The 14,881-nt window shown below is 40.8% G+C and overlaps 1 protein-coding gene across 6 annotated transcripts in view; it reads left to right on the top strand.

The window, feature by feature from the left end:
* The first annotated feature begins 518 nt into the window (after window positions 1-518).
* LOC108240684 overlaps window positions 519-14,881 on the top strand; it is a 36,708-nt gene continuing 22,345 nt past the window's right edge. For 5 of the 6 annotated variants that reach the window (XM_017424352.3, XM_017424354.3, XM_017424353.3 and 2 more), the window contains exons 1-11: window positions 519-1,163; window positions 2,445-2,531; window positions 4,779-4,922; window positions 9,304-9,450; window positions 9,672-9,863; window positions 10,584-10,670; window positions 11,970-12,088; window positions 12,172-12,286; window positions 12,369-12,446; window positions 12,517-12,632; window positions 13,456-13,618. In XM_017424352.3, the coding sequence (XP_017279841.1) occupies window positions 660-1,163; window positions 2,445-2,531; window positions 4,779-4,922; window positions 9,304-9,450; window positions 9,672-9,863; window positions 10,584-10,670; window positions 11,970-12,088; window positions 12,172-12,286; window positions 12,369-12,446; window positions 12,517-12,632; window positions 13,456-13,618 (1,752 nt within the window). In that variant the 5' untranslated portion in view covers window positions 519-659. The remainder of the gene's footprint in view (window positions 1,164-2,444; window positions 2,532-4,778; window positions 4,923-9,303; window positions 9,451-9,671; window positions 9,864-10,583; window positions 10,671-11,969; window positions 12,089-12,171; window positions 12,287-12,368; window positions 12,447-12,516; window positions 12,633-13,455; window positions 13,619-14,881) is intronic. The other variant, XM_017424351.3, reaches the window with a different exon arrangement.

Raw genomic sequence — 14,881 nt, 5'->3', positions numbered from 1 at the left:
GGCTGAACCTGCCTGTTCAAAGAGGAGGTAAGGGAGAGGCAGTGTGTGTGTGTGAGTGATTCAGCTGTAGGACATTACCTCATGGAGGAGCTGTGATTGAAGAGGTCTAACAGAGGTCTTTGCTTTTGACTCTGTTCCTCTCAGCCTCTTATCGGAGGCAGCTTTTCTGTTCTGGTTCAGAGGGGAAGTTTTGACAGCCAGGCTTTACAGCCTCTCCCCTCTCTCCCCTCTCTCTCTCCGCTCTGTCGCTCCTGACAGAGAGATGAGGTGGTGACTTCATCCCTTCTTCTACCGAACCCTCCTCCTTCTCCGTTTTTTCTCCTCCCAGTACTTTTTGCGTAGCACAGTCAGGAAGCATGCCAGCAGTTTTCATCCTGCTGCGGTCCCTGGTTATCAGGCTCCTCAGCAGCAGACTGGCAGGATCTCTGGCTCGGGTCCTCAGAGGAAGCCTCTCGACGGGCGCTGCCCACCTCGGCACAGCTTTGAGGTACATCTGGGACCGCATTCGATCCCAGGAGTCAAAGGAAGCCGTCCTGGGCTGTGTGCTGTGCATTCTCAACATGCACAAGAAGGTGGAGAACTGAGCTTTCTGTTCAGTGAGGACATTTGAGATTGTTTGGACTCAGAGTGTTTTTGTTTTCCTTCCTGGGACACTGGTCATGTCTGAGAGCATTGTGAAGAAGGTGCAGCCCTTCACCATTGGGACAAGACTGTCAGTTCCCTCTGTGACAAAATGCCAGGAGTTTCCCCAGACTTACCTCCCCGGTGAGACTCTGGATAACTGCATGTTGCAGCACAACTTGAACTCGCTCTACCTCCGTCGATCCCAGCAGGTCTGCGCACATGGCTCCTGTCTCGCCCCCCCAGTTGTCAAGCAGGCAGCCCCAGTGAAACACGAGCACATGGCGGCGGAGGACCACCTGAACCAGAACACCGCCTCTGCGTCGGCCATTTCCAGGTCCATCAAGAAGATCACCATCTCTGGGAGTAAAGACAGGTCAGACAGGAAGACAGTGGGACTGGCACAGCTGTCAGTCACAGGCTCCTCCTGTGAAAACAAAAACATCAACAACAACAACAACATCACCACAGGCACGTCAGACCCACGCCTGCCCAGGATTGTAGAAGTGAGCTGCGAGAATAAGCCTAACTCTCAATTTAAGGTACAAAACACAATTAGTACTGCAAAGAAAATGAATATCACTTAATGTTGTATGTTATTTGTTATAATGTTGCTTTAAAGTTCTACAAAAGTAGAATAACTCCAAATCCAAAGAAGTTGAGAGATTGTGTGAAATGTAAATAAAAACTTAATACGAGGATTTTTAAATCTCATAAACACAGATTTTATTCACAATGGAACAAAGTAAACATATGAAAAGTTGTTGTGGGGGTAATTTTGAATTTTATAGCAGCAACACGTCTCAAAAACGCTGGAGTCTAAGAACTGAGGACCTGAGGAGAAGCTCTTCATTGCTGGATGGGAGCAGATGTTGTTCTAAAACCTGGAGATCCTTTCCAGAGGCGCTAATGCACCCCCATACCATCAGAGAGGCAGGCTGGATGGTTTGGACCCGTCTGACCTCAGAACAGTTCTCCTCTTTGGTCCAGAGGAGACACATCTGTTCACATCTGGCTTCTTCTTTGCCTGATAGAGCTTTAAGCAGCATTTGTGGACGGCACAGTGAACTATGTTTACAGACAGTGTTCCTGAGCAGAACCAGAACCAGAACCTGTCAGCCTGGAGAACAGATTCAGCCTCTAAAAAGCTCTTTTTATCTCCACTCCTCTTACTGACCTGTCGCAGATCAACCTAATAAACCCTCTCAAGGCAGACGTTGCAGATTTGCAACAGAAATTGCTGCTTACCTAATTACTCCACATTCATATTTTATGAGCCTTATTTTACTCAGATGATAATTTCCCCAAATATCTGATTTTTCCTGTTACTAAAACTTAATTTGAGCCTGAGAGGGTTAATTGTAAAATGCTCCTCCAGCTGTTTCTTATTCATACCCCTCATTTTACAACATTTTGTTGCCCCGTCCCAACTTTTCTGAGATGTGTTTCTGCCATAAAGTTCAAAATTACTGAATTTTTTTAAAAATAATGATACAATTTCTTAGTTTTAGTATTTGATATGTTTACTGTGTTCCACTGTGGATAAAATATGGATATAATGAGATCTGAAGCAAATCACTACGTTCTGTTTTTATTTACATTTTCACAAATAACCCACTACATTTAAATTCCAATCTGAGAACAAAACATTTAGTAGAATATTTAGTAGAAAGCTTGTTTAAATCACATCAGGCTTAAAAATCTTAAAGTTATGGATAAAAAAAGACAGCTAACAGTTGAGATACTTGTTCAGTTTTATACGCAGCATTCCTACCTTTGTTATTTCTAACTCTGTGGAGTTTTTGTTTACATTTACCTTTCAGGTTTTACTCAGTAAAGACAGCAGAGATGTATTTCAGCCTGCTCATGGGCAAACTTGGGCAAAACTAAACAGAGAGAAATCCATCCAGGTAAGATGCAAACCAGCTGACGTAACTTTAAATTATTGTTATGGTCTGTTTTAGTCTCTTCTGAAGGTCTGAATAAAACTATAACCAGCTTAAAACCTCGCTCTGACATTTGAAATGTGTATTCAAACTTTTTCTTCCAAATTAGGGAACATTTGTGTTGATGATTAAAGCCAAAAAGTTTAGGAAAGGAAGTCAAACACTGAAACTGTTGCTATATTTTATATTTGAAACAAAGCAAAACTAAGAAAGTTACATAATTAGTGTTTTTTTTTAAACTCCCATAATAACTTGTTAATTCTCTTGTCAGGCTGTGGTTCGTTTAAAAAAAATGTATTTTAGCATGTTGTTTAAAGCTACCAGGGTGCTGGATTTGGCAGATTTCTTGCTGAAATTAAAGTGTGTGTTTGTGTATAATGTGTCCAACTACAGCAGAGCTCAGAAAGGAAAAGCTCACTGGAAAACATGAAGTCAGGGGAAGATGTTAACAAAAGAAAAAGCTCATGCAGGCTGCTTTTAACAACACGCTGACAGCTACGGATTCATTTCCCTGTTTGGGGAGGAAAAAAAACCTAATTTATTCATTTATATTCTTTAATCACGTCACTGTTTTGTTTTGTTTTTTCCTACTCCCTTTATTTAAAGACAAAAAAAGAAAATCTGGAATGAAACTAGCTTTCCTTGAAGGAATGTATGCCAAAGATTTAGACAAATATCTTGCATGATCTGTTAGTGCTCAGAGTATGTGATGGGGATGACTCTCAGCTACTATCCATCCAGTGGTTCATGAGATATTTTGCTAACAGACAAATAAACACATACGTACACAGATACCGGCCTTTAATGGCAGTGGTCGGTAAATATAGGGATGTTTTCACCTGTGGAGGAGGAGTTAGCATCACCAGCAGTGATCCCTAAAAGGTGACAGATGTGAACCAAAATAAAATGTCAAACACATCTGTCTGCTCCGGTTTCCGTCTTGTGCCCAGATGTTTCCTGTAGAGGGAGCAGGAACGCTCGTCCTTCAGTGAAGCTTTGCCATTTGTGTTCGTTTTATTTTGTAAAGTGCTGACGGCGGCTTTTCGTCAAGAGCAGTCTGGAGAGAAGATGTCACGACTTCAGATGGTCAAAAACAAAACAAAAAAAATGTGTAAACTACAGAAATTACATTTTTTATGAAAATGTAGTGACGAATAACTTCAAACCTTTGATAAAGAAGATGAAACTCATGAATCCTCAGAGGTAAAAGAAGCAAAAAGCTAGCTTAAAGCTAAACATAGCAAAATGCTAGCTAAATGCTAAAAGCAACAAAAGGCTAGCTAAAAATATTAAAAGGTTAGAAGTTAAAAGTAGCAAAACTGATAGCTAAAACTAGCAAAAGCCGGTATAAAAGCTAAAAGTCTAGTAAAAAGCTAAGAGTAGCAGATTGGTAGCTTAATGCTACTAGTAGCAAAATGTTAGCTAAAATATTGAAAAGTTAGCTTGAAGCTAAAAGCAGCAAAAGGCTGTCCAAAAGCTAGATGCGGCAAAATGCAAGCTAAAAGAGTAAAAAGGCCAAATAGTAGCTAAAAGCATAAGAATTGTAGCTAAATGTAGCATAAGAACAGAAGAAATGGGCCGGTATGCTGAAGCAGATTTAAAATAGAACAATGTGTTTGAAAGAATTGAAGAGATTGTTGCTAAATAAAGTTAAATATTTGTAAAAAGTATAAAAGTTACAAAAACGAAAAGTCACCCAGCACCTGAATGAGACCAATAATTTGACATATAAATGCTAAAATAGCAGAAAATATGCAGAAGTAGTAAAATTGCTAAAGAAAAAGAAAATGTATAGAAAAACCAAAAATAGGAAAACAATAAATGAATGCTTTAAGGCAGGGGTGTCCAATCCTGATCCTCAGGGCCACCATCCTGCATGTTTTCCTTGTTTCTCTGCTCCAACACACCTGATTCAGAGGTTAAATCACCTCTTCATGTTCTGCAGAAGCCTGTTAATCACCCATTGATTCAAATCAGGTGTGTTGGAGCAGAGGAACAAGTAAAACCTGCAGAATGGTGGCTCTGAGGACCAGGATTGGAGACCCCTGCCATTTCTTCCTCATGAAGAGCGCATAAAAAGAGAGAACTGTACATCTTTAAATATGGTAGTTTTTGTCACCATCAATAATTATCTGATGCTGACGATAATAATAATACCCTTAACTTGTGACCTTAGTTTTAACACATTGTCTACATTGTGTGCTCTTCCAGGTTTCAGGGCCGGAGATGCAGAAGAAAGAGCCTCAGACCAAAGAAAGTCGTCCGGACGCAGAGAGCGAAGCGTCAGCAGCTGTTAAATGTCAGAGCGAGAGTTTCACTCAGCGAAACTCGCTCTTCAACAAGGAAGCACTGCAGGTAAAATGTGACACGCACACCAAACTACACATGGGTTTACCCTGACTTTAAAAAAACTAACTCAAGGAAATAACTTTGCATTCGAGTGTTCAGGTGTTAGGCAGCCAGTGCATAAATGTTGAAGCACTTTTATTGATCTTTGTCCGTTATTATTTATTTCCATCACAATTTTTGATTTACTCCCCCAGCAGCTGTGGAAATTTTTTTTTAAAAAAAACACAGGAAATACATCATAAAGCGTGGCTCAGTCAAGAATAGCAATATATCATACAAAATTGGCAAAAAAAACAACTAAAAAGCGAAAAATCTCCACGAATACAACAATGGAATTTTGGTAAAAAGCAAGTCAGAGAACCCAGCCTTTCTTTGGAGCTCGACAGCTCAGACATTCTTCAGAGTAAAAACATCATTCAAAGTTCAAACGGGTCGCTGAAAGTTAGACTTTACGTGTCTGAACCAGCATTCTCGTATCCTCGGTGGTTTATACGCAATCGCAGTCCAAGTTTTAGGATTTTTGATGCTATCACAGAATGCTTTAATCAGTGTAACATCCAAATTTTCAAACAAACTTCACAATTCCTATACAGTTTATTATTAATAATAATAATGCATTTTATTTATAGGCGCCTTTCTTGACACTCAAACATAAAAGTAGACACGATAATAAAAGACACAATAAAACAGAATACAAAAACACGGTTTAAATGAGCTAGTTTAATCAGATGGATCTGAGTTTGGATTTAAAATGTGGCAGTGAGTGTTATGGAGATCAGGTGGGAGTTTATCTATGGTAATACATCCAAACATGGGTATTTTTGTCTCCTTTCACCCAGTGAGTCTCTCACAGCTGTAGGATTTATAGTTTTCTGTCAAATCCCCACAGAGTGAACGCGAACACACCCAGACTCACAAACTTCCATTTTGTCTGAGCTCTGAATTTTTATTTTAAAACTAAAAGTGAACGGTTTTTAACTTGTTATATCTCCTACATAAAACTCTGTAGGTACATCAAACCACACATGTAACACAGACAGTTCAGCCACTTAGGGTTCAGAAATTTTTTATTCAGTACGACATGTAGTTTTTTTTTACAGTGACACAGTTTGTTTGAGGCTTTCTGCCTGTCTTAATAAGAGTGCTGTCAGGGTGTGTGGTTACCATGGTGACCCCAAGCTTGGTTCTCTTCATATCCGTTTTAACGTCAACATTTTGTCATAGATTGTTAGAAAAGGAAGTTCCAAACCAGGAATGAGCTTCAGAGATGAAAGCTGATGTTTGTTGGAATTTCAGGACGCACAGCTAGATTGGCGCCCTTCAAAAATACTTAAAAATGCTTTAAAATAAAATAAAATTCTGCCTGTCAGAATCTCTCCTCTGAATGCAGCAAAACATCGTCCTGCTTGCCGAGGTTGAATCAGGAAGGAAGCTGCCTGTCGCCTGACCCTTCAGTGGGAACAAAATATGTGCTGGTTCTTATTTTGTCCCGAGAAAACGGAGCGAGCTGGATTCAGCCGAGGGAGGAGAAGGAGGGGAAGCCGCCACAACCAATTATTTAGGGATGAGATCATTGTTTGGCTCCATCTCTTCACGCCTTTGGCTCAGGGAGGCTCGGCCAAGCAGCGCAACTGCTGGTGTTATCTCATCGCTGTGTCCACTTCCCTGCACGCAGGCATTTGTTTTTCAGCGACTTCGGAGGAGGGACATTTTGTCCAGCAGTTTTGTCATCGGAACTCAAGTTGAGAAACCGCCCAAAGTGATGTGCTATTTACTTCCAAACACAAGAATTTAATTTTAGATGTGTCAGCTGAAGGAAGTGTGCGACACACGGCTCTTATGTGGCGTGTTTGGAGAAAAGGCGTCGAGGGAGCTGGTTGTCTTCCACAGCTGATGAAAATGTATAATTGTAAAGTAGACATAAGAGACGTTTAAAAGCCTCTAATGGCTCAAGCAAAACGAGCATTTCAGAGAGAAACGGATCTGTTTCAGCAGCTGCTCTGCTAAATATCTCACTTTTCATCATTTCATTTTCATGATAGAAAAAGCCCAACTCCCAGTGTATTTACAGGGCCAAGCTGCATACTTGAGATGTGAAAAATGTACATAATGATGGACAGTTTAAAAATGTAGAATTAGCACATCCAAAATAAACAATTTAATCTTTATTGTCCGTGAAAGGCAGGCAGTAATGTAATTTGTCTTTTAGCAAAATATCTTGTGAACCATGAGGCAGTTTTTAATGAAACTCTCAGCAAGTTATCATTAAATAGACAGCTACAACTGATTTAAATTTAGATTCAAAATGGCCACCACAGCTCAGTAACCTTAGAAAACGCAAAACTAGCTATAACTCAGTCATTTCTACAGATATTAAACTGATATTTGGTGTGGTGGGAGCTGAGAGTCATCCAAAATACATATATAAAGCATTAATGGATGGCATAAGGTTTTTATTTCGAAGACAGGAGAAATCAGTTCCTTTCAAAGAATGCTGGTTTTCTTTGTCCACGAACGAATGGGATGGAGTGATAGTTTAAAGCGGTCTGTTTTTAATGTGGTTGTGAATAAGGCCCCGACTGTACATTTTTGATCAACAGACCATTGTTGTGAAGAGTGGGCAGGAAGAAACAAGAGAATCATAGACTTCCTGCATGATGAGGTCATTATGAAAGCATGGGAGCCGCTGTGAGCAGATATGGGCAAGCTTTGTTTTGTCAAGCTCTTTTCCTTCTGTTCAACCCAGAAATACTTCTGCAGCCGGGGGGGTGGGTTGTGACCTTCTCCTCCGGGGTAAAAGTGACATCATATTTATACTTACGCCTCCTTGGTGTTTTAGTGATTTTGGATGAGGTTAATGGATTTTATGTGCTCTTATTATGACTGATCTGAGTCTTCGGCTAGTTTTTGACATATTGCCGTAAAGTGAGTTTTTGCAGATTTAATCAGTTTTTTGACTCATGTGGAATCACTCATCAGCCCATTTAGTGTTTTGGGACTTAGGTGGCTCATTGACTTCCATGCTATGCTGTTTGAAATGAAAACAAACTTCACTTCTCCTTTTGACCACCGGGTTTTGGCCTTCTTACTTCGTACAAAACGTTGCCAGAAAAGGCATCGCTGCAAGAACAGACCTTATGCAACAGAACCCAAGGCTTGGCCAAGAGAAACTCTGCTCGGCATAACATGACATCGGAGAACAGAGGGCTGTTCTTCGTGTTCCTGAGAAGGGAGGAACATGTAGCCTGTTCAAAAAGTTGATATGTGACAGTCACAGGTAATGAACCTTCTATGCACAAAGTAAAACTTCGGTAGGGTAAAACCACTTACTGTAACAGACGGATTTGTTGGTATCATTGGGCATCTTTGGTCTAACATTAAGTGGATGTATTTATTTAATTAAAGGTTGAGCATTTCTTGAAGAAATGCATATCTCCTTCTACCTTGAAAGGTAATAGTTTAGGTAAAAAAACTTGTGCCACCTGTCATTGCTTGGACTGTTTAAAGGTGCTAACTCCCAACTACCACCACACTGGACTTTAGCTCAAAATCAGTAATATTGCCTGAATTGTAGCCATACTCGTGTTAGCTAAGGTGGCTTAAAGTATGTGTTGAGATGATGCTCCTCCACTTCCACATCAAATTTTAGCTCAATATTTGTAAAAATAATTGTCATTTTTGTCTTTGCTAAGACTGATCAGCAGTAGCAGTCATCTTTAATTACCTTTCAAAGTAAATGAGTTGTTTATGCATATTTAGTTTTATGCGAGAAAGAGTTGAGCCGAAAGGCAAACCTCTCGATTTCCTGCTCCATCTACATTCCAACCCTCACCTGAGGTTGGGATCATGACTGAAAGAACGAGATCCTGGATACAAGCAGCTGAAATGAGCTTCCTCCGTAGGGCGGCTGGGCTCAGCCTTGGAGAGGAGGTGAGGAGCTCCGTCATCCGGGGGGAGCTCGGAGTAGAACTGCTGCTCCTTCGCATCAAAAGGAGTCAGCTGAGGTGGTTCGGGCATCTGATTAGGATGCCTTTGGAGGTTTTTCAGGCGTGTCCCACTGGGAAGAGACCTCGGGGCAGACCCAGAACTTGCTGAAGGGGTTCTGTATCCCCTCTGACCTGGGAAAGCCTTGGGATCCCCCAGGAGGAGCTGGAGAGTCTCTGAGGAGAGGGAGGTCTGGGTTTCCACAGATAAGCGATAGAAGATGGATGGATGGATGGATGGATGGATGGATGGATGGATGGATGGATGGATGGATGGATGGATGGATGGACATTTAATGATTACTTTCTGAGATTTTTATTAAGTTTCAACCACTAGTTCATTGTTAAGAAACACACAGACCCAGTGCAAAAGCATTATCGCCTCTTGTATGTTTGTGTTTTAGGCAGAAGCATGGATCAAAAGCAAACTGCAGGACCTGAAGGATGGGTGGAATATTCAGTACTGCCCCCTGCAGGACTGGGAGGAAGCTTCGCAGACGCTTCAGAGAGACCTGAAGGACTTTGAGAACACCCTGATCCAGCTCAACCAGGTAACAAAACGATTCACGCAGGGCTGCAACATTAATCATAGTGTTCATGGCTAAAAATCTGTCAGATCACATCATGCAATGATGGTCACACACAAAGAAATGTTTGGAGATTTGACACAAGGCATAACTAATCCTCCATACCTCTCAGACAGTCTGTTTTGTTGGTCTCGCTGCACCATCTGTGCTGCAGCTCAAATAAATGTTGACTTATATTTCTAAAGATGGGCGAGCAGTTGATCTGCAGGCTGAACCCCACGTCTGACCTGGTGAGGAAGCAGCTCTGCCAGCTCCGGGACCAGTGGCAGACCCTGAAACAGGCGGTGGCCAATCAGACGCAGGCTCCCGGTGGCGCCAGGAGCCTGCAGGAGTTCAACACAAAGGTGGACAAGCTGGAGGCGTGGATCAAAGAGAAGGTAGAAACAAACCAAAACATAAAAATAAAAATTTGCTTCCAAAACTAATGTGAAAAAGGGACTGGGTACACTCCTGATACATACAGAGTTAATACCTGGTACTTAATGCCCCACCCCTCTCATTTAAATGCAATTATTCACAGATCTGTGATCCAATTTTCTCACTCCGTTCTTATCTTTACATCTTTTCCTCTCACTTCCCCATTTATCTAAACAGAACACCTAGAGTTATAAAAGCAGAGTTAATGAAGCACATTTACTGCAACAATTATATCAAAAACAGTTGGTCCAGATACAAATCTCAGCCTAATCAGCGGCTGTCAAGATCATTGGCTCAAACCCTGAACTCTCTAATACAGGAAATTAGCTCAGTGTCCCGAAGACATGTCTGTTTAATGTAAACTCACCACGTAAAACATCTGCCTGTCATTATTGTAAAGCAATCATCTGGTGCACTTTAGGCCTGCGTTTATCTCTCTGTTCATGTTTGCCACCAGGGAGCAAGTGATGGATGACGAACCTGTGGAAGTGTTGTTTAATAAAGCTATAAAACATTCACGTTCTACATCCTTTACTCCGTGTGTTCGTATCAGCTTTATGTTCGAGCCTGTTTCTGTTTAGCATCCTTCTGGGCAGGAGGGGTGTTGTGCCTGTTAAAAGAAATAATTGTGGAGTTTCTAACAAAAAGCCTCCATAAACACAAAGTTTTATGTGCGCCAGCAGGAAGAGGAGCAGTCTCTGGTGAGGCTCCTGGAGGAAAAAGTTGACAAAATGCAGTTGACCAGGAAGATTCTTGATCTTAAACAGGTGAGGATTTTTAGAAGTAAGTAATATAATAACAACTAAAACTGCAAGCAGTCGTAAGACAAACCCTCAACACCGACCCAGTGAACAGAAGACAAGAGAATCACACTAAACTGGTACATACGACATGATACTTGGGCCAAAATTTGCAGGAAAATATCCATACACATTGCAGAAATATTGTCTTCCTAATATGTCTCAGAGTGTTTGCAATTTAATCTCATCTTACTTGCAATTTTGTTGCCTGGACTGCCAGATTCTCTTTCACGTCTCCAATCAGTCTCCGTTTAGTTTCAGAGGTCGCCAACCCCTCCCAAAGTTGTCTCACTTTTCTTTCATTTTCTGACTCACAGAAACTAAATTAAGCTGACGCCTGCGACGACTCTGCAGCTATTTAAAGAAAAGATTTGTCTAGCTACTTTTTTTAAATGCATAAAAACGAGGCCGTGCAACTCACGCAAGGAAATTGAGAATGTTTGCAAACATTTTGAGACACTTTGGAAACTCCCTCATGTTCTGTATATTTGCAGTTTGCCACAGCCCAGTGAGATTCAGGCTTTAGGGATGTGTCTTAAGTTACTCTTTGCTTAAATCGACAAATTTTGGAGCCATTTATTAGAAGTTGAAGCAGTTTTATTGCCCCCTAGTAGTCATTTACTAAACTTTTTTTTTATTTCACAAAACTTCAAGCTTACATAATGAGGAAGAGGATCAAATTTCAGGCTGACTAAATAATTATTGCAAATATAAGCCAAAAGAACTCAGAGATTTCTCACTGAGCTGCGACTGTTAGCGACATGTTACCAACGACATCCGTGAGGGATTTTCCAAAATGTCTCTGTTTACTTTTCATAATTTTAGGGCACGAGAGCTGAATATTTTTGGCTTCATGCATGCAGACTCATCGCAAAGTTTCAGGCCAAAATTTCTCCGAAAATTTTATGCAAATGTGTCGTTTAGGATGTTTTAAAGTGAACATTTATGAGGGGATTTTTTTTAATACTCATTAATTGTAATGTCTGTCTTGCCCTTAAATTTAAAATATCACCAAAAGTCCACAGTTAGTCTGAAAATTTGTGAAGAAATTTGACCTGTATATTACTTTTCCAAGACTTTTTTCAGTTTACGCTGTAATAGTCTTAGCAAAGAAGAAATAAAAACAAAACAGATACAATAAGATTTATGAGCTTGAACTCCTCATTATTTTAAATTTGACAAAAAGCATGTATTCCCAAATGGTAATGGCTTCAAACATTTCAAGAAATCTGTATATAAATGACTGTTTTGTTCTGTTTTCAACAGGATGAGCAGCTCCATAGAAACCTACACGAGGAGATCAACAACTTGGCTCTAAAACTGGAGAAACAAGGGAAAACAGATGGCAAAAGCATCTCCAGCAGAAGGAAAAACATCAATAAAATGTAGGTTTTGTTCCTTTTTTTTGGTAAACTCCTGCGAGCTGTGTGAAATATCTTTAATGTAAATGTTAATGCTGTTTATGTAGGTGGCTGAAGGTCCAGTCACAGCTAAAAAACTACCACAAAAATCTTCAGCTGGCTCTTGAGGTGTCGTCATTTTACCAGCAGGCTGATAACACCTTGGAGGCTATTCACAGCATGGTAAACTGATGGAAATCCTAGTTATGTGTTTATTATTAAGTTAAAATTACTCAGTAAACACTGCTTTGAATCTCTGTTCCAGAGGAAAAGCATATCCTCGTCCAAAGAGCTGGACAGCTTTGGCGACAGAGAAATCCGAGACATTGCCGGTCAGATCATGGTAAGAAAAGCGGCGCTGAAACGTGCTGCGGAGGCCTTCTCCACCTAACCTGCAGGCCTGTTTGTGGTAGATGCTGGATGTGAGCGTGTCCCAGTTGCCGAACCTCCATCCTGCTCTGGCTGCCGGCATCAAACAGAAGCAGACTGAGGCTAAGGACCACTGGGCTCTTCTTCAGAGAGATTTAAAGTAAGCTGTGGTTACTGAGGTGGAAATGGAGATTTTGGTTAGTTACCCTCATTTATGAACACACTTTTAAATCTGAGAAGAACATTTTCAGTTTAGAACTACCTCTGCACAGCAAGTCTTCTCGCCGGCTTAATGAACCTGGATTTTAATAAAAATTTTTAAAAATCAGAAGAATTAGTAAGGTCAGAGGGTGCCGAAAAATGCCTATATTTGGATGGAAACTATAAAAAGAGATAACTAAGATTAAAAAAAATGTTATACATGAGCAGCACCAACAATGTCAGCTCACCAAGATGAACTGGAAGATAAACAGACCTGTTTATATGTTTACTATGTTCTATTATGAATAAAATATGGGTTCATGAATTTTGCAAAGCATCGCATTCTATTTTTATTCATATTTAACAATTTTACACAACATTTTGGAATTGGGGTTGTATTCTATAAGCTGAAATTTGTTACAGACCCACTGCATGCAGAGTAATAACTTAAAGTTATTATTTTAATTCTCACTGCTTTGGAAAATAAAGAGAAATAAACATTGAATTGCTCCTAATAGTACCCTCGTGAGTCCAGATATCCATCGTTAAAATATGCTGCCTCCCAAACATTTCTCAGGCTGAGTCTCCCATGTGGACAGCCTATCTTTAGATCCAGATATTACATCATCCCAAATCTTCTTCTTGGTCACAGTTCGTAACAAATTCAATCTAATAATACAAACAGTGGTCGAAAACCTCAGAGCCATAACAGGAGTTCTCCTCTGGTCTCTGAGGCCCGGCTGTCAGCACCTCTGTAACCTCCTGCTCCGCTCCTTCGACAGGACGGAGAGGACGGCGCTCTCTCCATCAGGATCCACTTTCCCCAGGGAAGATGTTGACCTCCTGACACCAGCCAGGGAACCCCAGTGCAACGTGGGACCCGAGGCACATGGGATCATGGGAAAGGAGGTGAAGGAGGAGCAGAACCGCCTGAAAGGCTGTTTGGTAAGAAGCCTCGGACTCTGAGGGCGGAGCCTATTACCCCATCAGGGCTGGCCAGAGATAAAATCTGCAGGAAATGACACGCTTTGTTTGGAAAATTTACAATATAAGCTGTTTTTTTCCCACAAATGAGCTGTAGAGCTGTGACGTCTGGTTTTGCAAGATGGCTGCTCTCATAGGCATCATGTAAATCCAAGCTGTGGGGTCATTTCTGGATAAGTACCAGCTTCAATCCAAACCTCAAATAAAAGCCTTGTATGTTAATATTGCCCAAAGGCAAAGGCGGAGCGATAATGTTTTTGCCTGTGAGTGTGTGCACGGGTTCGTTTGTCTGTACAATTAGTGAAATATGTTGTGAACCTGCAAACAATCTACATTTGCCAACATAAAAATGTCTATGGCTTGCTCAGAATTACAGATGTGGTAGTAGTTGAGAGTCATCCTCATTTCATGCTCCAAACTTTAACGCATGTCACGAGGTGAGGATGGCGACCTTCAAAGAACGCCGGGTCCTTATTGAGCAATATGAAATTTTGTTCTGTTTTGGGCTCTTTTTAATTACTGACTGGAAACGTTAAAACAGGAAGAGGTTTCAGAAGTTTATCCAAATTTATCCTGGCGCAGGAGGGTAAATTACATAAGTTTCCATTAAAAATGTTCAGGATGGACGAACAGCGGGCCAGGCTAAACAGGGTTTTCTGTTGGCCTCAAAATATTCTATTTTAGTAGAAAAATATTCTGTCTGTCATTAATTCTTCAAAGAATACAGTCATTTATTAATGCTATATAGTCTGGGCTTCTCGTTTGGCTTCCTGATTAATTAGCAGAGCTCATATTTAAAAACAGCTGGACCTTTACTGAACACGTGGATGCTCGTATCGTGACCCCAGAGCTGCTCATAAACCTGCATTTGGAAAACTGAGTATCCACTAAATAATAGCCAGCAATTATGTATATATTTAATCTTTATGTTCACACATCAGAAGGCTTTAAAATGTGAACACACGCAGTGGCTATTTGAGCTTTAGCATCATTTTTTTTTCCTTACAGGAAACTGCTTGAGGAGAAAATAGTTTTGTCGTTTTTCTTGTTTTAGTGGTTCAGCTTATTTTTTTGGGCTCTTGCTCGTCCCGTGACAGACGGGACGAGCTCAAACTCAAGGCCCGCGGGCCAGATCCGGCCCTCTGTAACATTTCATCCGGCCCTCTAGTCTGGTTCAGATCGAGTCTCTGATTCTTATTTTGTTTAAAAAAACTGAGCCTAATT

Source organism: Kryptolebias marmoratus, linkage group LG22 (assembly GCF_001649575.2).
Source record: "Kryptolebias marmoratus isolate JLee-2015 linkage group LG22, ASM164957v2, whole genome shotgun sequence".
In the NCBI taxonomy this organism is placed as follows: domain Eukaryota; kingdom Metazoa; phylum Chordata; class Actinopteri; order Cyprinodontiformes; family Rivulidae; genus Kryptolebias; species Kryptolebias marmoratus.
Note: the sequence above shows the minus strand (reverse complement) of the source record. Positions and strands in the feature narration are given on the sequence as shown.